The sequence below is a fragment of the Hakea prostrata genome, chromosome 1 (genome assembly GCF_041222555.1).
Source record: "Hakea prostrata isolate BN-2017 chromosome 1, UWA_Hpros_2, whole genome shotgun sequence".
Lineage (NCBI taxonomy): Eukaryota > Viridiplantae > Streptophyta > Magnoliopsida > Proteales > Proteaceae > Hakea > Hakea prostrata.
The window spans coordinates 48,461,956-48,487,778 of NC_142600.1; the positions used below are offsets into that span (position 1 = coordinate 48,461,956).

Genomic DNA, 25,823 nt, shown 5'->3' on the forward strand with positions numbered 1-25,823 from the left:
TAGTGTTATTGGTATTAGCTTACAAATATAAGCTTAAGGAGAAAAGAATGAAACCCTAAAAAAAGATGAAGTAAAAGGGAGAGAGAAAGACTATACAAGATTGTTTTGCTATGACGACGATGGTGAGTTCGGCAAGTGGGCCCTTGGCGATGTTGAACGAGCCGCACCCAATGTTGAAGCTCTATGCTCTCTCCAATCTCAACACATTTGTCGATTACTTCTGGCCGGAGATTTCCACCAGCTTTCCCATCATGTATGCTCTGATTTCCCTGTCTTTCTTAATATATGCTTGAGTTTGGCTCGTTCTGGATCTCCTCATGGCTGGAAAATTCGATTTCCCCCCCCCCCCAATCTCTATTCTGTTGAAAGTATAATTGGGCATTTGTTTATTGCTCTTGTTACTTTCTCTTGGGTGTTTCAGTATTGGGGAAAATAACGAAAGGTCAAAGAATGTTAGTGATTTTGCTAGAATGGAAACGACTTCGTTGGGCTTTTTTGAGGGTTTTCCAGGAACTTACAGACTACAATTTTTTTTTTTTTTTTAATTTATGTCTAGCTAATTGAGAATTTTGCAGCACTGTTGTACGAAATATGAAGTTTCTATTGATCTTGCTAAGAATCTGGTCTTGAAATCTCAATAATGACCTTAGCCTCAACCATTTATTAGAACATGTTTTCTTTTATAGTGATTGGAACACTTGCTGCTGCCATTGTTCTTGAGTCAAGCTTCAAAACGGAACAAAGGATTGAGGAGGAGATTCAAAACCTCTGATCAAGGATTGAAAACCAAGACGTTAATACCGAAATTGGAGTGCTAAATGAAGTAGATTGTTGGCCTTTCGTTTTGAGATGTTGCAGAGGTGGGGCTTCGAAGCTTCAACTTGCATATTCACTTTCATTTTTGAGAGGGAGTTATTTGCTAAGGTTTTTTTTTTTTTTAATTGTTTTTCGTTTTGGTAGATTGATTAAAAAAAGAAAGAAACTTAATAAAAGAAAAAAAAATAAAACAAATAAATAAAGAAAAACAAGGGTATTTTCGTCACAAAAAATTATTAAACTAACAGTTTCTATTAAGCTTGTCTTTCTTTAATCATTTCTTGAAACTACAAGGGAGCCACATGCAAAAGAAAACTTAAACTGGACTAAAAGTGAACTGGACCAAATCTCAGGGGGCCCAAATGAAAATTACCCTGATTGGTTTGATAATTGCAACCAAACCTAAGAGATGTAGGTTACGAATGACTACATTAGAAATAATAGAAAACTACACTAATTTAGGACAACTCTAGGAGAGTTGTTGAAGTGGCATAGGCATATCCGACATGACTTACTAATGCGGTAAAAAAGACAAACAAAATTCTGCTTGTTAGAAATAAAAGAAAAGGTATGCCTAATTTAACTATCTAAGAAATTGTACAAATATATATGCTTAAGATGGGGATCAATCATAGTAAGATGATAAATATAGTTGATCCAAAGACAAAGACATGTCTTAGACTCATTCTTGGGAGATGTTACTAGGATGTTGCTTCGGTTACGGCTTTGATGTCTTTATCTGCCTATTGTTTTACCTTTATATTCTTGGCTTCGATGATTTATTATCCAAGCTATTGGTTGATCCCAAAACATTATCGTCCACCCCTATTTAAAATAGGGTAAATATCACTTACCTCTCCTCTTAGCTGGACAAATAGCACTTAAACCCCCTCTTACTTGGATAATATCATTTACCTACCCTCTTACCTAGCAAATATATCAAGCATCTCCCCTCTATTAATTTTCTTGTTTAAATTTAACTTTTACTGTTAAATATTTTTCTAAAACCCCAAATTACCCTCCTGAAAACATTTTTTAAAATTTAAATCCTAAATTACTGTAATCACCCTAACAATTAAAATACTAAATTATCCTCAATTAAAATAATTGTTAAAAACCAAAATACCATAGTTAAAACCCAAATTATCTTTAATTATTAAAATTCAAATGTACCTTTTTTTTTATTTATTATTTTTTTATCAAACAACTAGAAAAACACCCTCAATTTAAATTGAGACATCTCGGCCCAAAACACCCTGAATTAATGTTATTTTTAAGACCCAAAACACCTTTAATTAACTTCAATTTTTTAATTTAAACGTTAAAAAGAGAGAGAGAGAGAGAGAGAGAATCGACGCTTCATCTTCTCAATTTAAATTGCATTTTAATATGTAAATGTATTTTTAGTTGTTTGATAAAATAAAATAAAAAGGGAGTATGTTGGGGTTTTAATAATTAAAGATAATTTGGGTTTTAACTATGGTATTTTGGTTTTTAACAATTATTTTAATTGAAGAAATTTTAGTATTTAAACTACTAGGGTGATTACAGTAATTTAGAATTTAAACTAAAAAATGTTTTCAGGAGGATAGTTTGGGGTTTTAGGAATATATTTAACGGTAAAAATTAAATTTAACTGAGAAAGTTAACAAAGGAGAGGTAAGTGACATTATCCAATTAAGAGGGCGTCTAAGTGCTAATTGGTCAGTTAAGAGGAGAGGTAAGTGATAATTACCCATTAAAAAATGAAAGAAAAATAGGGTTATTATGTTTCCCATCACAAAAATAGGAGATAAAAAAGGGATTTCACACTAAATTCCCCATGGTTAACTAAGGGTAGTATTGTAATTTGATAAAAAGATGAATAAAGAAAAAAGTTCAAGGTTATTTTAAGATTTTTATAAAATATAAAACTTCAGTTAACCAACAAAGCTTAATAGCAAGAGGGCATTAATAATTGTTGACAAAGTTAAAAGTTGGATTGGTAATACCAAAAAGTACAGGGGATAAAACAGTAATTAAGCTATAGTACAAGGAGACAACATTAATTATCCCAATTTTCAATTATGTTCGAAAAATTGTATGCTTGCACACAAATCAAAATTCTCGTCCAACCATATAATACATATCTCGGGCATTAAGAAGGAGTATGATTGCAACTATTCTACACAAACACCTAGTGGCAATTACCTAGAAATAAAATCATAATCTTAAAGCTTCATGGAACCACAGATGTCATTAGATGTTTTCATAAGATGTCATACTTGGTGCATGAGGAATTTTCCTAGTTAAATACACTCTTTACAATTTGCTCAAGTTCATGAATAACTCAGTCTCTTAACCTTTTTTTTTTCTTAATTAGTTAGTTAAATATATTTTCAAATGACATAGGGAATTTTATATTTCTTAGGGGTGGGTTTGGAAATTTCTGAGGTCCTAACTTATTGTGTTGATGGTCAAAAAGAGCCTTGGCATGATAACTCAAGACTTTAACAAGTGAAGCTTTGGTGATGATTTACAATGATAAAGAGAGTCTTGTATGGGACACACCAAAATAATTAAATGAAGAAATAATATGTTTAGTTACAACTTGCCTTGTGGGAAGGGCAAAAGGACTTAAGAATTTTCACTTGATATTGACTGAGATTTTAAACGCGTCAAAGAAGAGTTCAAAAGGGACAACCAAATGGGTCCCATCTTGATTTGCAATTTTGATTGTAAAACACGAGGTTAACGGAGTTTAACAGCTAGCAAGCATTAATAATTACTGACAAAGTTAAAGGTTAAAATAGTAATGTCAAAAAGTAAAATAGATAAATCAGTAATTAAGCTATAGTATAGGGGGAGAACATTAATTATCCTAATTTTCAATTAAGTTCAGAAAAATTGTATGTTTGTACACAAATCAAAATTCTCGTCCAACTATAAAATACATATCTCGAGCATTAGGAAGTACTACGATTGCAATTATTCTACACAAATTCCCAGTGGCAATTACAGAAATAAAATCATATTGTTAAAGTTTCATGGAACCATAAAATGATGAGATGTTTTTATAAAATGTCGTCTTTGGTGCATGAAGAATTTTCCTAATTAAATACACCACTTACAAAGTTCACAAATAACTCTAGTCTCTTAACTTTTTTAATTAATTTCTTAAATAAATTTCAAAAGGCCTTGGAAATTTTATATTTCTTGGGGTGGGTCTGGAAATTTCTGAGCTCTTAACTTATGATGTTGATGATCACAAAAAAGGCCTTGACATAATGACTCAAGACTTTAATATTGACAATTTAGACTCTACAATGACAGAGAGAGTATTCTTTGGGACACTCCAAATCTTATCGGTTGTTGGTAATCAAATCTGACTCGAATAATAACGATACAAATAAACCAGAACAAGAATTTAATTTAGCAAATCCATTCCAAATACAGCTCAAGTCGAACCAATCATAATTGTTGAAATTTTTTATTTTTTTCTAAATTCAAAGTCTATTTATCATTGGAATAGCTGAAACGCAAACAAACAAGGATGAAATCATTTGAACGCGTCAAAGAAGAATTCAAAAAGGACAAGCAAATGGGTTCCATCTTGACTGACAGTTTTAATTGTGAAACACGAGATTTGACACTGCTCTCAACCTCTACCTGGCAAGAAAGTAAAGTTGTGATATCATTCATATATAAATTAAGAATGAAACCAAACTGTAATCAGAAGCCAAATATTATTATTGTTCTCGTGCATGGCATCTTTCCTTACAATTGTTCCAATGGAAATGTTTTTTGTGTGGGCTTCTTTCACCATTTTTATATTCCCTGCAACAATAATTGCAGCTCTACTGACTGAATCATCACCACCAGAAGCGAAGGCTCTACTCGATTGGAAGGCCAGTGGTTACAACTTTCCTGACTCTTGGAGTGCAAATGATACAGGCCCATGCACCAGCTGGCACGGGATAACTTGTAATGCAAGAGGAAGAGTTACAGTGCTAGACTTATCTACTCCAATATTCTCTGTAAGTGCAAATCTAGATAAATTGAATTTCTCTTCTTTCCAATATCTGAAGTACCTAGATATTAGTTGGAATGGAATTTGGGGAACCATCCCGGGCAACATTGGTATGCTTTCTGAACTCAACAGGCTCTTCCTCTCAAATAATAGGATCAATGGATCAATACCTCCAGAGATGGGAAATCTCAAAAATCTCAGATGGTTGGACCTCTCTGGCAATAATATCAATGGTAAAATACCTCTAGAGATAGGATACCTCAAAAATCTCGAATTCTTGGACCTCTCTAAAAATTGGATCAATGGCTCAATACCACCGGAGATAGGTAACCTCAAAAATCTCAGTGTGTTGGGCCTCTTTGCCAATAAGATCAATGGAAAAATACCTCCAGAGATAGGAAACCTCAAAAATCTCAGACAGTTGTACCTCTTTGGAAATTTGATCCATGGTTCAATACCACCGGAGATAGGAAACCTTAAAACTCTCATTTCGTTGGATATCTCTGGCAATAGGATCAATGGCTCAATACCTCAACAGATAGGAAACCTCAAAAATCTCTTTTTGTTGGTCCTCTTTGGAAATTGGATCCATGGCTCAATACCACCGGAGATAGGAAACCTCAAAAATCTCATTTTGTTGGATATCTCTGGCAATAGGCTCAATGGCTCAATACCTCAACAGATAGGAAACCTCCAAAGTCTCATTGTGTTGAACCTAAGCGGTAACAAGTTTTCTGGGCCGATACCTACACAAATTGGGAATCTAAGAAATCTAAGCAGCCTAGACCTAAGTTACAATGAGTTCACTGGTTTGATCCCTATGAAAATTGGTGATTTGGCTCAGCTGGAGTTACTTAATCTTTCATACAACAAACTAAGTGGTCCAATACCTACACAAATAGGGAAAGTTGGTGGTATTAGACATGATACGGAATTTGATTTATCAAACAATGATTTGGAGGGTCTCGTTCCTTATGAAGTAGCTTCAAAGATACCACCAGATTCATGCAAGAATAATAAAGGTTTGTGTAGTCTTTATTGGAATCTCCCATGTAAAAGCAATGAGAAAAAGCTTAAACTCTTTGACCAAAGGAAAAAAGAGAAAAAACTAGTCAAGATCTCCATTATTATATCTTTTTCTGGGATCATGCTTGTTGCATTTTTAATTGTTATCCTCCATTTCATCATCAACCAAAGGTCAATAATTTCCATCACTAATACTACAAAACCACAACAAAATGGAGATATATTTTCCATATGGAACTATGATGGAACAATTGCATATAGTGATATCATAGAAGCAACAAAGGAATTTGATATCAAATATTGTATTGGCACTGGAGGATATGGGAGTGTTTACATAGCAAAGCTACCTACAAAGAAAGTAGTTGCTGTGAAAAAACTACATCGCCTAGAAGCTGAAGTGAAAGCTCATGAGGAGAGCTTTGCTAATGAGATACACACATTAACAAGAATAAGGCATCGGAATATTGTGAAGCTTTATGGGTTTTGTTGTCATCCAAGGTGTAACTTTTTAGTTTATGAATACATAGAAAGGGGAAGCTTAGCTTATATTCTTGGAAATGAAGCCAAAGTTGTACAATTGGATTGGAAAAAACGTGTGAATGTCATCAAAGGGGTTGCCTATGCTTTATCCTACATGCATCATGATTGCGCACCGCCACTAATTCATCGGGACATATCGAGCAACAATATCTTGCTAGATGCAAATTTCGAAGCTCATGTTGCAGACTTTGGAACTTCTAGATTTCTAGATCCTGGTTCATCCAACCGCACTATACTTGCAGGTACATATGGATATATTGCTCCAGGTAAGTTACCAAACATTCATCCTTTTCCATACTTAAGATTCTAAGAAGGTTGATAATGTTTTAATTATTCAATTATTTTCATCCCAAAAGTTCATGAGTAAATTAGATATTGCCTGATTATATTAGAATTAAGTGCACATCCCCTGCATTTCTAAAAATTTCCAATCCCATCTCTACCTTAGAAGCAACATTCCTCTTAATTTTACTAAAGTAGAACATTGCAATTAACCACTTTTGTCAATATTTTAAAACTAATTAAGTGATGTTTATTTGATTGTAAAATCACTTGGAATATGTCCAAGTAATGTTCTCAAAATACAATTATTTAACAAATATAGAAATGAAGTTTAGTTTGAAAGCATTTTTGACCAAAAAAAATAATCATTTGGGCTATTAGGAAATAGATTAGTCAAGTTGAGGTATCCACAATGGCTTGTGCCTTAAAATCTTGCGTATGAGGTGAATTAGTAATATGATTGTTTCTATATGATTGTATGAAAACTCTAAATTTGTATTCCATTTTTCCTTCCCCCTTTCAGAGCTTGCTTTTACAATGGTTATAACGGAGAAGTGTGATGTTTATAGCTTTGGGGTATTGACACTGGAGACAATTATGGGAAAGCATCCAAGAGAACTCATCTCTTCATTGCCGTTTCTAAACACAAAAGATATTGTACTCAAGGATGTATTAGACTCACGTCTCCCACCACCAACACAATTGGCAGCAGAAGACCTGAAAGTGTTAATGATGCTTGGAATTGCATGCTTGCACAGCAATCCAAAATCTCGTCCAACCATGCAATTTGTGTCTTTTAAACTAGCAAGTCTTACAAACTATGATTGCAACCCTCCTACACAAGTTCAACATGGAAATTAGGCACCTTATAATATATTAAAATCCATAAGGACTTATAGAAGTGGATTGTAGATGGCTAAGGTGTTTTCTTGTTGAATTTGAAGTATTATTAGTTTGTTTCTTCAATTGAACTTTGTCTCTGTATTCCTATATGGGACTTTTAAATAAAATATAATAAAAAAGAAAGAAGGAGAAAGAATGGAAGGTGCAGATGGTTGTATTCCTATGTTAAAACTTTATGCATATTGTGTCTTGTATTGAAAAATAAAAATAAAAAAACCATGGAACTTGATTTTTAGTTGCAAATTTTGAGCTTTAAGTTTCTGATCTAGAGTGCAAATGACTACTTAGGAATGAGTTGGGAGTTTTACCAATTCAAGACAATTTAAGGAGAGTTGTTGAGACAGTATAGGTATGCTTAATTGGGGACTCACTGATAGTAAGAAAGATTGACTGAAGATTGACATATTTTCTATATAGAACTATGATGGAAGAACAACATATAGTGACATCATGGAAACTATAGAAGAATTTGACACATAAGAATAAAACGTGTTAGTTTATTTCTTTCATTGAACTCTCGTCTTTGTGATCATATATCAAACCATTAAAGAAAAAAAAAAAACCTTTATGCAAATTGTATGAAAAACCATGGAATTAATTGTTTAGAACAGATAGTGGCTCATAGATTTTAAACCTTAAGTTTCTATCTTGGAACTTCTTGATTTCAAAATATGGATTTATCAAACCATACCATATTTGCAGGTACATAAGAATATTTTCCTTTTGGTAGGTAGGTTTCAAAATTTTTTTTTCTTGGTGATCTTAAGTGGATAATGTTCGAACCATTTAATTCTTAATTTACACCAATAATATAATTATTTATCACATGAACTTTGGAGGTTAGAAATAATTGGTGGGGTAATTTTCATCTGACCCCCTGAGGTTTGGTTCAGTCACTTTTAGTCCAGTTTAAGTTTTCTTTTGCATATGGCTTTCTTGTGGTTTCAATAAATGATTAAATAAAGACAAGCTTAACATAAACGTTAGTTTAATCATTTTTGTGACAAAATACCCTTTTTTCAATGTATTTGTTTTAGTTTTTTTTACTTTTTAATAACTTTCATTCTTGGATAATTATTGTTGCCCCCTTGTATTTTCATTTTATTACTCATTTATTCTTTGTACTTTTAAAAATTGTTAATCCAACCTTTTAACTTTGTCTACCATTATGCATGTTACCAAATTTCCTATCAATTAGCATCTTGTATGCTAATTTGTTTGTAAAAGTTTCATCATTGTGATTATAAAAAATTTAAGTGGAATATGAGAATTTCAACAACCATAAGTATGTAGTCCTACCAAATCCAAAATTAATTCTAAAATATAAGATTTTAAGGATATAATTGACATTTAATATAGTTTCAATAATGAGAGTAATGTTATATTTTTTACTTCTTAATTTCAATGAAGGGTAAAATAGACATTTCATATTTAATGTTAACAGCCACTTAAGGGCCTGTTTGGTTACATGAATCCAGAGATTTCAAATCTCTAGATTCATGAATCTGAGAATTATACCCGTTTGGTTGTAAAAATCTCTAGATTCATAAAATCTAGAGATTCACCTTTTTACACTAAAAACGTAAATATGTAGATTTATGGGTAAGGGATGAAATCTAGAGATTTCAAAAAAAAACTATACATTTGCACATTCACAAAAATTACGTCGATCAAATAGATTTTTAGGATGAATCCACAGATTTCATTCCACAACCAAACATTTAATTTTATAAATTATGACTCCATAGATTTGAAATCCATAGATTTTAAATCTCTAGGTATTTGAAATCTCCAGACTCATGTAACCAAACAGGCCCTAACACAGTTAGAAGTGAGGGGGCAATAGTAATTTCATAAAGGAGGTTTGATTAGTAATAAAACTAAAGTATAAGGGGGCAATAGTAATTATCCCTTCTTTCTTTTATTCAATCTACCAAATTAAAATTCAACTAAAAAAAAAATCTTTACCAAAATATGCAAGTTGTAGCTTCAAAGCCCCACCACCCTCTGCAACATCTCAAAACGAAGGCAAATGGCCAACAATCTACTTCAAGAACCCCAGAGATCGAAAAAAGAGGAAAACTGATGGTGTTTAAGGTTTATTAATCATTAGATTTCTCTATTTAGAATCTAAAACGGTAGTGTTATTGGTATTAGCTTACAAATATAAGCTTAAGGAGAAAATAACGAAACCCTAAAAAAGACGGTGAAGTAGAAGGGAGAGAGAAAGACTGTTCAAGATTGTTTTGCTATGACGATGATGGTGAGTTCGGCAAGTGGGCCCTTAGCGATGTTGAACGAGCCACAACCAATGTTGAAGCTCCATGCTCTCTCCAATCTCAACACATTCGTCGATTACTTTTGGCCGGAGATTTCCACCAGCTTTCCCATCATGTATGCTCTGATTTCCCTGTCTTTCTTAATATATGCTTGAGTTTGGCTTGTTTTGGATCTCCTCGTGGCTGGAAAATTCGATTTTTCCCCCCAATCTCTATTCTGTTGAAAGTATAATTGGGCATTTGTTAATTGCTCTTGTTACTTTCTCTCGGGCGTTTCGGTATTGGGGAAAAGAACGAAAAGGTCAAAGAATGTTAGTGATTTTGCTAGAATGGAAACGACTTCGTTGGGCTTTTTTTAGGGTTTTCCAGGAATTTACGAACTACAATTTTTTTTTTTTTTTTATTTCTATCTGGCTAATTGAGAATTGTGCAATACTGTTGTTTGAAATATGAAGTTTCTATTGATCTTGCTAAGAATCTGGTCTTGAAATCTCAATAATGATCTCAGCCTTAACTTTTTTTTTTTTTTTTTTTTGGGTGAAATGGGGAATTTATTTAAAATGAAAACCCCTAGGGAAAGGACAGCCAGTAGCATCAAAATACAAGTTCCAGTTCAGCAGGGGTGGGGGATTAACAGAGATAAAATTAAGAGAAGGTTGAGAGGCAGCAAGTGAGGCTAGTTTATCTGCCGCATGATTTCCTTCTCTATGTATGTGATTGAAGGTAATAGAATCAAAGTGCAGCATCAGGGAACGAATTTCATCCAATGTATTCTTAATCCTCCACGGTTCCATATCATCTTTGTGATTAATAAGCTTGATTATAGCTTCATTATCCCCTTCGAAGATGATGTTCTTGTAGTTGTTCGTGATAGCCAGATGGATTGCCTTGCGAACAACTTCAGCTTCAGCTTGAAGAGCAGATAAATTGTGCTTTGATATAGCGAAACATAATAATTTATGGCCAATGTTGTCTCGTGCAATGCCACCTACACCCGCAGAAAGCGTACCATTTAATCCCAGTCTTGCAGAGCCATCAGTGTTGAACTTGATATAGCTTTGAGGTGGAGGAGACCAGCAGATTGTGAACTTCTTAATCTGTTTCTTGCCGTTTGAGTTGAGGAACCTGTGCGTTTCTGCATTCAAGGAGTACGCAAGCCACTAGATTTGGCTTGGAGTTTTATAAGGTTCCTGATGAGCAGCTTTGTTGAAGGTTGACCAGATGAGCCAAAGAGTTATAATATGAAGTGTTAATGCTCTTTCTCCCTGAGATTGTCTAACTGAAGTGTTGATCCATTGAGAGACCTGTTTGTTAATGTCAACATTGGATTTCCACTAGCAGATTCTGAAACGACTCCAGACCTGTTTAGCAAAATCACACTTGAGAAAAATGTGATTAATATCTGCAGTATCCGAAGAACAAAGGCTGCAAGTATCCAGGATTCTACATCCTCTGTTGGATAGAAGGTTTGGGGAGGGGAGGCATTGATGGAGAAGCTTCCATGTGAAGTGTAGGACTCTAGGACTCAGAGGGAGGTGCCATAGTTTTAGCCATGGTGTGGGATCAGGTTTGGATACTTTGGTAATGAATAACTTATAAGCAGAGGCAACTGTGAAGTAACCAGTACCGGTTTGATCCCAGATAATACTGTCTTGCTTACAAAATGATGTTAGTGGAATATCCAAGATGGCTTTAGCCACCTCAGGATCCCACCATTGATTCACAAGGTCACTGCGCCAAGTAGAAAAGTGGCTTGATCAATAAAGTAAGAAACATTGGTAGGAGCATCCCGAGGGATGGGGTTCAAATACAGCTTTTCCATCAATGGGTGAATCCATCTGTCACACCATGGATTAATATTTTCCCCATTGCCATCTGATAGAAGATGTTGTTGAGAAGCATTTCATGAACTTTAATGTTCTTAGAACATATTTTCTTTTATGGTGATTGGAACACTTGCTACTGCCATTGTTCTTGAGTCGAGCTTCAAAACGGAACAAAGGATTGAGGAGGAGATTCAAAACCTCCGATCAAGGATTGAAAACCAAGACGTCAATACCGAAATTGAAGAGCTAAATGAAGTAGATTGTTGGCCTTTCGTTTTGAGATGTTGCAGAGGTGGGGCTTCGAAGCTTCAACCTGCGTATTCACTTTCATTTTTGAGAGGGAGTTATTTGCTAAAGTTTTTCTTTTAATTGTTTTTCGTTTTGGTAGATTGATTAAAAAAAGAAAGAAACTTAATAAAAGAAAAAAAATAAAACAAATAAATAAAGAAAAACAAGGGTATTTTCGTCACAAAAATTATTAAACTAACAGTTTCTATTAAGCTTGTCTTTCTTTAATTATTTCTTGAAACTACAAGGGAGCCACATGCAAAAGAAAACTTAAACTGGACTAAAAGTGACCTGGACCAAACCTCAGGGGGCCCAAATGAAAATTACCCTGATTGGTTTGATAATTGCAACCAAACCCAAGAGATGTAGGTTACGAATGACTACATTAGAAATAATAGAAAACTACACTAATTTAGAACAACTATAGGAGAGTTGTTGAAGTGGTATAGGCATATCCGACATGACTTACTAATGCGGTAAAAAAGACAAACAAAATTCTGCTTGTTAGAAATAAAAGAAAAGGTATGCCTAATTTAACTATCTAAGAAATTGTACAAATATATATGCTTAAGATGGGGATCAATCATAGTAAGATGATAAATATAGTTGATCCAAAGACAAAGACATGTCTTAGACTCATTCTTGGGAGATGTTACTAGGATGTTGCTTCCGTTACGGCTTTGATGTCTTTATTTGCCTATCGTTTTACCTTTATATTCTTGGCTTCGAGGATTTTTTATCCAAGCCATTGGTTGATCCCAAAACATTATCGTCCACCCCTATTTAAAATAGGGTAAATATCACTTACCTCCCCTCTTAGTTGGACAAATAGCAATTAAACCCCCTCTTACTTGGATAATATCACTTACCTCCCCTCTTACCTAGCAAATATATCAAACATCTCCCCTTTATTAACTTTCTTGTTTAAATTTAACTTTTACTGTTAAATATTTTTCTAAAACCCCCAAATTACCCTCCTGAAAACATTTTTTTAATTTAAATCCTAAATTACTGTAATCACCCTAACAATTAAAATACTAAATTATCCTCAATTAAAATAATTGTTAAAAACCAAAATACCATAGTTAAAACCCAAATTATCATTAATTATTAAAATTCCAATGTACCTTTTTTTATTTTATTTTTTATCAAACAACTAGAAAACACCCTCAATTTAAATTGAGACATCTCGGCCCAAAACACCCTGAATTAATGTTATTTTTAAGACCCAAAACACCTTTAATTAACTTCAATTTTTTAATTTAAACGTTAAAAAGAGAGAAAGCATGAGGAAATCAAAAGAAAAGAAAAGCAAATAACCTGGCTTAAGCATGCAATAGGATGAGTGTTAGATAGAAGTTGCCTCTCAATCTTTTTCTAAATTTTCAGATCCAACACATCTGGCCAATAACACTTAGATGTCATACTTTACTCATCAGGATGCTCTCAAGTGTGTGTGTGAAAGTTAAGGATCTTGCCCCAGATCACCCTAGTATAGCTGAATCATGGTCATCAAGTTTAGTTCATTGATCTAATATGTTGACCAAATGATTACCTCTCCACTAATTAGGAATCCATATCTTTTTACAACCCCAAGAACTTGCTTCATACTCTTTTGAGCATTTGACCCCCAAACTTGTTATTTATGAATTTTTTTTTATTTTTTATTTTTTCTTATGTTGTCATCTTGCCTTTTTACGCGAATATCGCTCATTTGTGATGAAGATACCCGGTTACTCAACAAGATCACAAACAAGAGTGCCTTGCATGCTCATATTTCGGGCCACTGTTGACGTCAAAAATACACATGGGTTACATGCATATTCCTGGTTACTAGGTTGCCCAAAACAAAGGAACATTATTCTCTTTTTTTTTTTTTTTTTTTTTTAATGCTCATATTTCGGGCCACTGTTGACGTAAAAAATACACATGGGTTACATGCATATTCCTGGTTACTAGGCAACCCAAATCAGCGGAGCATTATTCTTTTAGGGAAGGGAAGGGGTCAAACCTCAATCAATATTCACAATGCACAAAGTTCTTGGAAACAACCAAATGGGGATCCCTAATGTGTAAGTCTTGAGGTTCTCATTTAACCAATTCTAAAATCCTAAAAACTCTCACATTGATCCAGCTTTCCCCAGGTTCTCTAGAGCTTGAAACATCACTTGGTGCATCAATAATATAGCATCACAAACATGAGTAAATGCAGACATCAGATCATTATAGCAAAATTGTGCTAAGATTTCCAACAAAACCAGAGTAAGAGGCACTGACATTCACATTACTTAACAACCATCCAAATTTCATGAAAAGCCAGATTAACTACACAAAACATCTACCCAAAACAGCTACTATAAAACTGGACAGCAACTTTAAACTATACAGTCACAAAAAAAAAAAAAAAAACTCAAGAAAATTAAGTAACTGTTAACTGGGGACATCCATATCATGAAGATAACATATGCAATTATTGGAACATTGCAAAACTTACCCCCAAACTAAAGATGAGCAATGTCCTCACAGCGAAAGAAAGGAAAAGAAAGTAAGGTAATAAAAGGAAAACACAAAAAGAAGAAGAGAGAGAACAACTTCCCCGAACAAGCTAGGCCTCATCATCATCACTATGAAGAAATTTCTTGGTGGAGATGGATGCGAAGCGGTTCTCAGCTATGGGAGAGGCAAAATAAGAGGGACCTATTGAAGCACTAGAACTAGGGTCAGTTTTGCTCTTCTTCTTAGGGGCCATTTCGAATGGAATGCACAAGGTTGGCCCCTAACAACCAAAATTGAATTCAAACAAAAACACTATCAAACTAAACATAAAAAATAGAAACAGTAGAAGATAAAAAAACAACTAATCAAACAAACACTAAAACAGACCATATCTAAAATAGACCATATCTAACAAAAACAGACACACCATACAAGTAGAAAACAAAAAAAAAAACAAACAAATAACGAACAATTAACTACAACTAATCAGACAAATAGCAAGAACAAACAAATAACAAAAACAGAGATGAGCATAGGGTAATGATGACCCAGAAATTCTGTGTTGGTGTGTGCGAGTGATGGTATCTCCAAAACAGCACCTAAAACAAATGAAAAACTTTGCATATACCCTAACGAAAACAGACACCAAGACAATTTAAGAGCAAACACATAAACCATAAACCAAAAGTGAACATTCGACAATAACAACAGCCAATCAGAAATTTCACAAATATGGAATGAAAGAAAAGAAATGGGGAGAACACTTAGCTGATGTGGTGTAGGGAAGATGGAAGGTCGAAATACCACAAAAACATGCTCGAAACCCAAGACAGCACCGGTAGTCCTCTGAGAAGTGATTCAATGATGGAATGGGGGAAAAAGTTAGGGTTTTTGTGAAAGATGGGCTATCGGTGAAGAAGAAGGTTGCTTTGGTGGGTGAATGTAGGTAAATGGAGGTGTGAAAGTCTTTGAGAAGCAGAAAATGGAAGAGGAGAGGAGAGTGAGTTGCAGTGGAGAAGAGAAGATGGTGCCGTGAAGGTCAAAGAAGGGAGCTGAGTGTTTTTGGATTTCGGTTTGAAACGAGAAGGTTAATGGGTTGGGGTGGGTATTGGTTCAGAATCGGTTCGAATCAGTATTGGTTCAGAATGGTTTAATAGAAGTTTTGAAGTGCAATTGTGATGGGTTGGTTGGGTTTAAGGTTAAACCGGGTCAAGTGAGTGGTTTTATCGTTGTTGTGGTGTTGCGGCAGCTTTGCTATAACAATGAACACAGAATGTAATTTTCAACAGAGAATGTAATGTGTCAACAGAACATGTAAGACCCGTAGCTGAGGATCAAAACTTTGTAGTAGCATTGTGGCCACATCGCTACAACAAAGATAGTGAAATTTGCTGGATATTGAAACATGCTCTGTTCAGCAGTTTGATTTAATGATAAGTTTGGCAAAACACCCAAGCACTCTCTGTTTGTTCCCCACACTCCCTGCACATCAAAGACACCTGTTAGCAAATTATCTGTCAGTGTTTTTTTTTTTTCATCACACATTATGAACTACCCATGACTTTATTAAACACCTAATGAACTACTAGCACACAATTAAACTAAAAATAATGAAATTTAAGTGACCTCCCTTCTTTTTAAGCCTCTTGAAAGATGATTGAAGATTTGTCCCGCTCCAATGGTGCTTCCAATAATGCTTGATCCACTGCATGCTCTAGTTCCCAAGGCCATTTAATGATTTCTTCTTGTGCACCTTCCATAATTGGACTCAAACTCCTCTGTTGCTTCATGTACCTGTTGCAACATTCCTCCAACCAAATTTTAAGCTTTAATACTGAAGGACTGATCCCGTTGATCTCTACTATACTCCATCCCATTGCTCTTCTACACTTCATCAGCACTTCAAGTAGCATATCTTCTTGCTCCTTTGTTAGCAGTGCTGAAACAAAAACATGGAGTGTTTTGGCTGCATCCAAATGGGCATATTGAGAGTGTTTTGAAAGAGGTGTGAACTCTAACATAGGTGGCTCTTCAATTGATGGTTTAGGGGCTTTAGTTTCAAGCTCAGATAATACAAGAGACTCAAATCTACTCCCACTCAATGCCTTAGCTGGTCTTGCCTCTAACAAATCCATATATCTACTAGATTCATCATCCACTTGTTCAATTTCTATTGCCAATGAAAGCTCTAGTGGGTTTTTAATACACTCTATCTCCAACTCTTCGGAAACCAGCTCTTCAAGGACATCCACAACAAAGCACTCTTTTATTGCATCTGGAGATCTAGGATTTTTTGTATCACATGGCAATGATCCTTGAGATCGATTACTTAAAGCACTAGCCAGCTGTCCAACTTGATTCTCCAAATTTCTCAATGAAGATGCTTGACTCTGAATCATTGCATCATTCTTTGCCATATACTTCTTCAATAAAAGCTCTATTGATGAAGATGGTTCCATAGGTTGAATGTTCACTTGCTGTTGAGCACTTGGAAGTGGATGAGGTTGAGACAGGATGGAAGATGGGCTTGCATTCTGTCCTTGAGCATTCCAAGAGTAGTTAGGGTGCTGCCTCCAACCAAGATTATAGGTGTTGGCATATGAGTTATTGGCATTGCTGAAATTACCAACGTAGTTAGCAAATTTTAGGTTAGATGGACAGCTATCAAAGACATGCTCCCCACCACAATATGTACACGAGACTGCTGTATATTGTTGAGTTTGTACAGCTGTAGGCAAGTTTACGGATTTTAACACACTAGTTAGGGATGACACTTATGAAGTTAAAGCTGTCACTGCATCTAACTCATAAATCCCTGCCACTCTCTTATTTGCAGCATCTCTCTCAGCTGGCCATTGGTAGTTGTTGTTGGCCATTCTCTCCAAGAACTCATAAGCTTCATTGTAAGATTTTGCCAATATAGCCCCATTTGCTGATGCATCCACTATGGATCGAGTTTGTCCACTTAAACCATAGTAGAAAGTCTCCATTTGAATCCAATGAGGAATACCATGGTGAGGACATTTACGCAAGAGCTCCTTAAATCTTTCCCATGCCTCATACAAAGATTCACCATCCAACTGTTGAAAACCAGTGATATCATTTCTGAACTTGGCATTATTTGATGCAGGGAAGTACTTCATCAAGAACTTCTCTACTAAATCATTCCATGTGGCTACTGATTGTGGAGGTAAGGAGTTCAACCATGCTCTTGCTCTATCCCGCAATGAGTAAGGGAATAGCTTCAATCTCAAAGCTTCTTCAGTTGCTCCCGGTATCTTGAAAGAGTCACTTACTTCCATGAAGAGTCTAAGATGGAGATGAGGATCTTCTGTTGGCATCCCACTGAACTGTCCTATAGTCTGAAGCATTTGGAACATCACAGGCTTAAGCTCAAAATGTAATGCATGAATTTCTGGCCTTACTATACTTGGATTCAGCTCATGCAACCTTGGGACAGCATATCCTCTAATGGCCCTATCTCTATCATCACCCTCAGCTGCCATATTAGTCTCATTATTATTCAACCCATATCTCATTGCTTCAGCCATTGTTTGACCTGCTGCTAAACCTCTCTGCTCCCTTCTTCTAGCTTGAAATGTCCTTTCTATTTCGATGTAAAAGGGTGCCAACTCTTGATCAAGCAGCGTGTTCATACAAGGGTAAAAGCACCTGAGAATAAAAGAAGACTAATATCAAAACAAAGAAATTTCAGTAGATAAAACAAAAACTTACTTCTACACTAATTATCAAAGACAAAATTCCCCGGCAACGGCGCCAAAAACTTGTTGCTTGTATCTCAAGATATTACGCAAGTATACGTATCGCAATCAAGTAATAAATGATAAGTACAGTATCGATCCCACGGAGAATTATATCCTTAACTTTCAATGTAAAAGTAAAATTGATTTAAATGAAATTAACAAGGTTGATTGGTGATTAACTAACTAAATACTCAAATGACAGGTAAAGAAAACTAAGGAACTAAAATGTAGATTTAGCACTGGAAGAAACTTAATGAGTGACAAGTGTGTTAGGAATCAAGTTTCCCTTCCCTTAAATTTTATAACACAAATACTAAAGCAATACTACAATCCCAAGATAAATCAAGAACTTGGAATGAATGGCAATATGGTATTTTCCAATACACATAACCTAGCATCCTAAATCAACATCTGCATATTCCTATGAAGAATTGAATTAAGAATGCAATTTAAACCCAATCCAATCAATGGTAATGTGAGGTAATTGGGTATTCCTACCCAACCTACTAATTAACACAACCTAATTAAAGATGATGCTAACTCACACAATTCAACAAATACCTAGACTTCATTAATTTTCCAATTAATGAAATCATAACATTCATTCAAGAAAGATCATTCAAGAACTGAAATTAGTCAATATAACATGCTGAATTCATTAACAATAAAGTGGATTGCAATAAAACTAAAGAACACATGATTAGTTACATATCAAAATTCAGGTTTAGGTACTACTATCATCCCAACACAGCTAAGATTTAGCTCATAACAGAATTCAAATGCATAAAACCAAGTATAGTTGACATGAGACTAGAAAGTAAGAAGATAGAGTTATAAAAAAAGAAGAAACTAAGGCTTCAATGCTTCCACATGAGCTCCAGCTTTCTTCTCCAGCAAATCAGCAACTCCAGCAGCTCCTTGCTTCCATAAGAGCTCCAGCTTTTGTTCTCTCTTCCCTCCTCTCAGCTGAGTCTCTATTCCCAACCTTGGTCCAATCTCTCCTTTTTCCTCCTTGCCTCTCTTCTCTTTCTTCCATAAATGTCTTCAATCATTAGGTTAGATTCTGGCCATAGGATTAAAACTTTCCTCCCGAGATCAAGGGCTGAAAACCATCATGTATTTACAAGAATTTAGTCCACTTAAGTTAGCCCTTTTTGGTCAATTCCATTTGAATTGGATCTGAGAATATTCTGCTCCGTTGTTGTAGCAATGCAGCAACAACTCTACAACAAAGTTAGAGGACATGTTCTTCTATTATGAATCTTCACCTACATGTTCAAGAGAAAGAGAAACAGTCAAATTCATCCATAAAAAGAAGGGAAATTCATGCAATGTGACAAAAATGAACTAAACAAAATGCAACATGTTGAGACTAAATAAGACAACACCTAATGAATACTATCACTAAAACAAAGACAAAATACTCCTAAATCAAGCCATCTCAAGTATAAAAGTTATAAATCTTAACTCTATTTCATAGAGTTATCAATAGGAAACCTTAAAACTCTCATTTCGTTGGATATCTCTGGCAATAGGATCAATGGCTCAATACCTCAACAGATAGGAAACCTCAAAAATCTCTTTTTGTTGGTCCTCTTTGGAAATTGGATCCATGGCTCAATACCATCGGAGATAGGAAACCTCAAAAATCTCATTTTTTTGGATATCTCTTGCAATAGGCTCAATGGCTCAATACCTCAACAGATAGGAAACCTCCAAAGTCTCATTGAGTTGAACCTAAGCGGTAACAAGTTTTCTGGGCCGATACCTACACAAATTGGGAATCTAAGAAATCTAAGCAGCCTAGACCTAAGTTACAATGAGTTCACTGGTTTGATCCCTATGAAAATTGGTGATTTGGCTCAGTTGGAGTTACTTAATCTTTCACGCAACAAACTAAGTGGTCCGATACCTACACAAATACGGAAAGTTGGTGGTAGTACACATGATACAGAATTTGATTTATCAAACAATGATTTGGAGGGTCTCGTTCCTTATGAAGTAGCTTCAAAGATTCCACCAGATTCATGCAAGAATAATAAAGGTTTATGTAGTCTTTATTGGAATCTCCCATGTAAAACCAGTGAGAAAAGGCTTAAAGTCTTTGATTAGAGCAACAAAGAGAAAAAACTAGTCAAGATCTCCATTATTATATCTTTTTCTAGCATCATGCTTGTTGCATTTGTAATTGTTATCTTCCATTTCATCATCAGCCAAAGGTCAATAATTTCCATCACTGATACAACAAAAACACAACAAAATGGAGATATATTTTCCATATGGAACTATGATGGAACAATTGCATATAGTGATATCATCGAAGCAACAGAGGAATTTGATATCAAATATTGTACTGGCACTGGAGGATATGGGAGTGTTTACATAGCAAAGCTACCTACAAAGAAAGTAGTTGCTGTGAAAAAACTACATCGCCTAGAAGCTGAAGTGAAAGCTCATGAAAAGAGCTTTGCTAATGAGATACACACATTAACAAGAATAAGGCATCGGAATATTGTGAAGCTTTATGGGTTTTGTTGTCATCCAAGGTGTAACTTTTTAGTTTATGAATACATAGAAAGGGGGAGCTTAGCTTACATTCTTGGAAATGAAGCAGAAGTTGTACAATTGGATAGGAAAAAACGTGTGAATGTCATCAAAGGGGTTGCCTATGCTTTATCCTACATGCATCATGATTGCGCACCGCCACTAATTCATCGGGACATATCGAGCAACAATATCTTGCTAGATGCAAATTTCGAAGCTCATGTTGCAGACTTTGGAACTTCTAGATTTCTAGATCCTGGTTCATCCAACCGCACTATACTTGCAGGTACATATGGATATATTGCTCCAGGTAAGTTACCAAATATTCATCCTTTTCCATACTTAAGATTCTAAGAAGGTTGATAATGTTTTAATGATTCAATTATTTTCATCCCAAAAGTTCATGAGTAAATTAGATATTGCCTGATTATATTAGAATTAAGTGCACATCCCCTGCATTTCTAAAAGTTTCCAATCCCATCTCTACCTTAGAAGCAACATTCCTCTTAATTTTTCTAAAGTAGAACATTGCAATTAACCACTTTTGTCAATATTTTAAAACTAATTAAGTGATGTTTATTTGATTGTAAAATCACTTGGAATATGTCCAAGTAATGTTCTCGAAATACAATTATTTAATAAATATAGAAATGAAGTTTAGTTTGAAAGCATTTTTGACCAAAAAAATAATCATTTGGGCTATTAGGAAATAGATTAGTCAAGTTGAGGTATCCACAATGGCTTATGCCTTAAAATCTTGCGTATGAGGTGAATTAGTGTTGTTCCATTGGCCTAAAATGAAGGTGTTGTCATTGTTGGCAACTTAAGTGGGCTTTGATATGGTACAGCAACACACAAAAAGGTTCCGAGAGAAAGAATCCAATTCAAATAAAGAAAACTCAAGAATCCCGTTTTTGAGGGTCTCTGTCCAGTTTTGATTATCCTCTTCATCGGATGGTCATCCAGTGTCCGAGTGAGCCGATTTTTGGAGGAGAGCTTCATGACTTTTTGATATTCAAATCCAACGGTGGGATTGTTCATTGGAGATCTCTAAGTTAGTTAGTCCGATTGGTACGTCAAAACACTCCTTGTTTAAGTCAGATAGGAACTCTGAGTTTGATTCAAACTCTGAGTCCAGTTTTGATCAACCTCTTCATCGGATGGTCATCCAGTGTCCGATTGAGCCGATTTTCGGAGGAGAGAGCTTCACGACTTCTTGATCTTCAAATCCAACGGTGGGATTGTTCATTGGAGATCTCGAAGTTAGTCCGATTTGTACGTTAAAACACTCCTTGTTTAAGTCAGATAGGAACTCTGAGTTTGATTCAAACTTTGAGTTTAATTAATCTATAAAAGGAGAGCAAACTCCAGCAGAAGAGGAGAACGTTTTGAGGAGATTGGGAAGAGCGTGGAGGCCGAACCAAAAGACGTTGGTTGGCTTTGGAGATCTGAAGCTTGGGAATAAAAGTTGCTGTTGAAGGAAGTCTTTTGTTTTGCTGAACAAGAAAGAAAGTGAAAGAGAAGGAAGAAGAAGCAGCAGAAGAAAAGAAGGGAACATGGTTGTAGTTACTTGCTTTTAAGAAAGATAAAGGGCTGTTGTTAGCCTGTCTGAAAAGTGCAACAGAAGCGTGGTGGGCCCATAACCCAAGAGAAACAAGTATTGTTACCATGCATCTCACACAAGTTGAGGTAACCCGTATTCACAAGTTATTATTTTCTAGGTTATGATGAAGAACCTAGATCATATGTAATTTGGGGAACTTGAATTATTGGTTTACATTGTGACCTAGCAAGTTGAAGCTTGTCTAGGAGGTTGGGGTTGGTGCCCTTGTTTGAATTGCATTTTAGACTATAGCAGGGATTGGTGTTCCTGGACTGTTGTAGCAGTCAAAATAATATGACCTAGCAAGTTGGAGCTTGTCTAGGGGTTGGGGTTGGTGCTCTTGTCTGAATTGCATTTTAGACTATAACAGGGATCGGTGTTCCTGGACTGTTGTAGCAGTCAAAATATCTAAGAGTGTATTGAGTAATATACGAAACCCTAGGTTGGGTATTATTCCGTGGATGTAGGCAATTTGGCCGAACCACGTAAACTCTGGTGCATTGCGTTTTTGTTTATTTTCTTTGTTGCACATATTGGAGTGCCTTGATTGCAGAGTGGTGGTACACTGTCTGGTAGACCCAGCCACATTGTGGTGAATTTTTGAAGACACTGATTCACCCCCCCCCCTCTCAGTGTCAATCTGGGCATAACAATTAGTAATATGATTGTTTCTATATGATTGTATGAAAACTCTAAATTTGTATTCCATTTTTCCTTTCCCCTTTCAGAGCTTGCTTTTACAATGGTTATAACGGAGAAGTGTGATGTTTATAGCTTTGGGGTATTGACACTGGAGACAATTATGGGAAAACATCCAAGAGAACTCATCTCTTCATTGCCGTTTCTAAACACAAAAGATATTGTACTCAAGGATGTATTAGACTCACGTCTCCCACCACCAACACAATTGGCAGCAGAAGACCTGAAAGTGTTAATGATGCTTGGAATTGCATGCTTGCACAGCAATCCAAAATCTCGTCAAACCATGCAATTTGTGTCTTTTAAACTAGCAAGTCTTACAAACTGTGATTGCAACCCTCCTACACAAGTTCAACATGGAAATTAGGCACCTTATAGTATATTCAAATCCATGGTTGTAGTTACTTGCTTTTAAGAAAGATAAAGGGCTGTTGTTAGCCTGTCTGAAAAGTGCAACAGAAGCGTGGTGGGCCCATAACCCAAGAGAAACAAGTATTGTTACCATGCATCTCACACAAGTTGAGGTAACCCGTATTCACAAGTTATTATTTTCTAGGTTATGATGAAGAACCTAGATCATATGTAATTTGGGGAACTTGAATTATTGGTTTACATTGTGACCTAGCAAGTTGGAGCTTGTCTAGGAGGTTGGGGTTGGTGCCCTTGTTTGAATTGCATTTTAGACTATAGCAGGGATTGGTGTTCCTGGACTGTTGTAGCAGTCAAAATAATATGACCTAGCAAGTTGGAGCTTGTCTAGGGGTTGGGGTTGGTGCTCTTGTCTGAATTGCATTTTAGACTATAACAGGGATCGGTGTTCCTGGACTGTTGTAGCAGTCAAAATATCTAAGAGTGTATTGAGTAATATACGAAACCCTAGGTTGGGTATTATTCCGTGGATGTAGGCAATTTGGCCGAACCACGTAAACTCTGGTGCATTGCGTTTTTGTTTATTTTTCTTTGTTGCACATATTGGAGTGCCTTGATTGCAGAGTGGTGGTACACTGTCTGGTAGACCCAACCACATTGTGGTGAATTTTTGAAGACACTGATTCACCCCCCCTCTCAGTGTCAATCTGGGCATAACAATTAGTAATATGATTGTTTCTATATGATTGTATGAAAACTCTAAATTTGTATTCCATTTTTCCTTCCCCCTTTCAGAGCTTGCTTTTACAATGGTTATAACGGAGAAGTGTGATGTTTATAGCTTTGGGGTATTGACACTGGAGACAATTATGGGAAAACATCCAAGAGAACTCATCTCTTCATTGCCGTTTCTAAACACAAAAGATATTGTACTCAAGGATGTATTAGACTCACGTCTCCCACCACCAACACAATTGGCGCAGGAAGACCTGAAAGTGTTAATGATGCTTGGAATTGCATGCTTGCACAGCAATCCAAAATCTCGTCAAACCATGCAATTTGTGTCTTTTAAACTAGCAAGTCTTACAAACTGTGATTGCAACCCTCCTACACAAGTTCAACATGGAAATTAGGCACCTTATAGTATATTCAAATCCATAAAGACTTATAGAAGTGGATTGTAGATGGCTAAGGTGTTTTCTTGTTGAATTTGAAGTATTGTTAGTTTGTTTCTTCAATTGAATTTTGTCTTTGTATTCCTATATGGGACTTTTAAAATAAAATATAATAAAAAAGAAAGAAGGAGATTGAAAGAAAGGTGCAGATGGTTGTGTTCCTATGTTAAAACTTTATGCATATTGTGTCTTGTATTGAAAAACAAAAATAAAAAAACCATGGAACTTGATTTTTGTAATGGTCAATGGTTTGCAAATTTTGAGCCTTAAGTTTCTGATTTAGAATGCAAATGACTACTTAGGAATGAGTTGGGAGTTTTACCAATTCAAGACAATTCAAGGAGAGTTGTTGAGACAGTATAGGTATGCTTAATTGGGGACTCACTAATAATAAGAAAGATTGACTGAAGATTGACATATTTTTTATATAGAACTATGATGGAAGAACAACATATAGTGACATCATGGAAACTATAGAAGAATTTGACACATAAGAATAAAACGTGTTAGTTTATTTCTTTTATTGAACTCTCGTCTTTGTGATCATATATCAAACCATTAAAGAAAAAAAAAAAAGCCTTTATGCAAATTGTATGAAAAACCATGGAATTAATTGTTTAGAACAGATAGTGGCTCATAGATTTTAAACCTTATGTTTCTATCTTGGAACTTCTTGATTTCAAAATATGGATTTATCAAACCATACCATATTTGCAGGTACATAAGAATATTTTCCTTTTGGTAGGTAGGTTTCAAAATTTTTTTCTTGGCGATCTTAAGTGGATAATGTTTGAACCATTTAATTCTTAATTTACACCAATAATTTAATTATTTACCACATGAACTTTGGAGGTTAGAAATAATTGGTTGGGTAATTTTCATCTGACCCTTGAGGTTTGGTTAGTCACTTTTAGTCCAGTTTAAGTTTTCTTTTGCATATGGCTTTCTTGTGGTTTCAATAAATGATTAAATAAAGAAAAGCTTAACAGAAACGTTAGTTTAATCATTTTTGTGACAAAAATACCCTTTTTTCAATGTATTTCTTTTAGTTTTTTTACTTTTTAATAACTTTCATTCTTTGGATAATTATTGTTGCTCTCTTGTATTTTCATTTTATTACTCATTTATTCCTTGTACTTTTAAAAATTGTTAATCCTACCTTTTAACTTTGTCTACCATTATGCATGTTACCAAATTTCCAATC

At 35.2% G+C, this 25,823-nt stretch overlaps 1 protein-coding gene and 1 non-coding gene across 2 annotated transcripts in view; both read left to right on the forward strand.

Moving 5' to 3' along the window:
- The window catches only part of LOC149029068 (uncharacterized), a 36,806-nt gene extending 13,364 nt beyond the window's left edge, over positions 1–23,442 (forward strand). Inside the window, 6 exon segments of the mRNA XM_089141938.1 lie at positions 422–442; positions 4,532–6,657; positions 7,197–7,533; positions 11,141–11,286; positions 19,722–21,083; positions 23,105–23,442. Coding sequence (XP_088998064.1) covers positions 422–442; positions 4,532–6,657; positions 7,197–7,533; positions 11,141–11,286; positions 19,722–21,083; positions 23,105–23,442 — 4,330 coding nt within the window.
- On the forward strand, positions 17,472–17,578 carry LOC149029069 (small nucleolar RNA R71). The gene has a single exon (XR_016171273.1). It is a non-coding gene; the product is annotated as a small nucleolar RNA R71 (small nucleolar RNA).
- Positions 23,443–25,823: the final 2,381 nt, after the last annotated feature.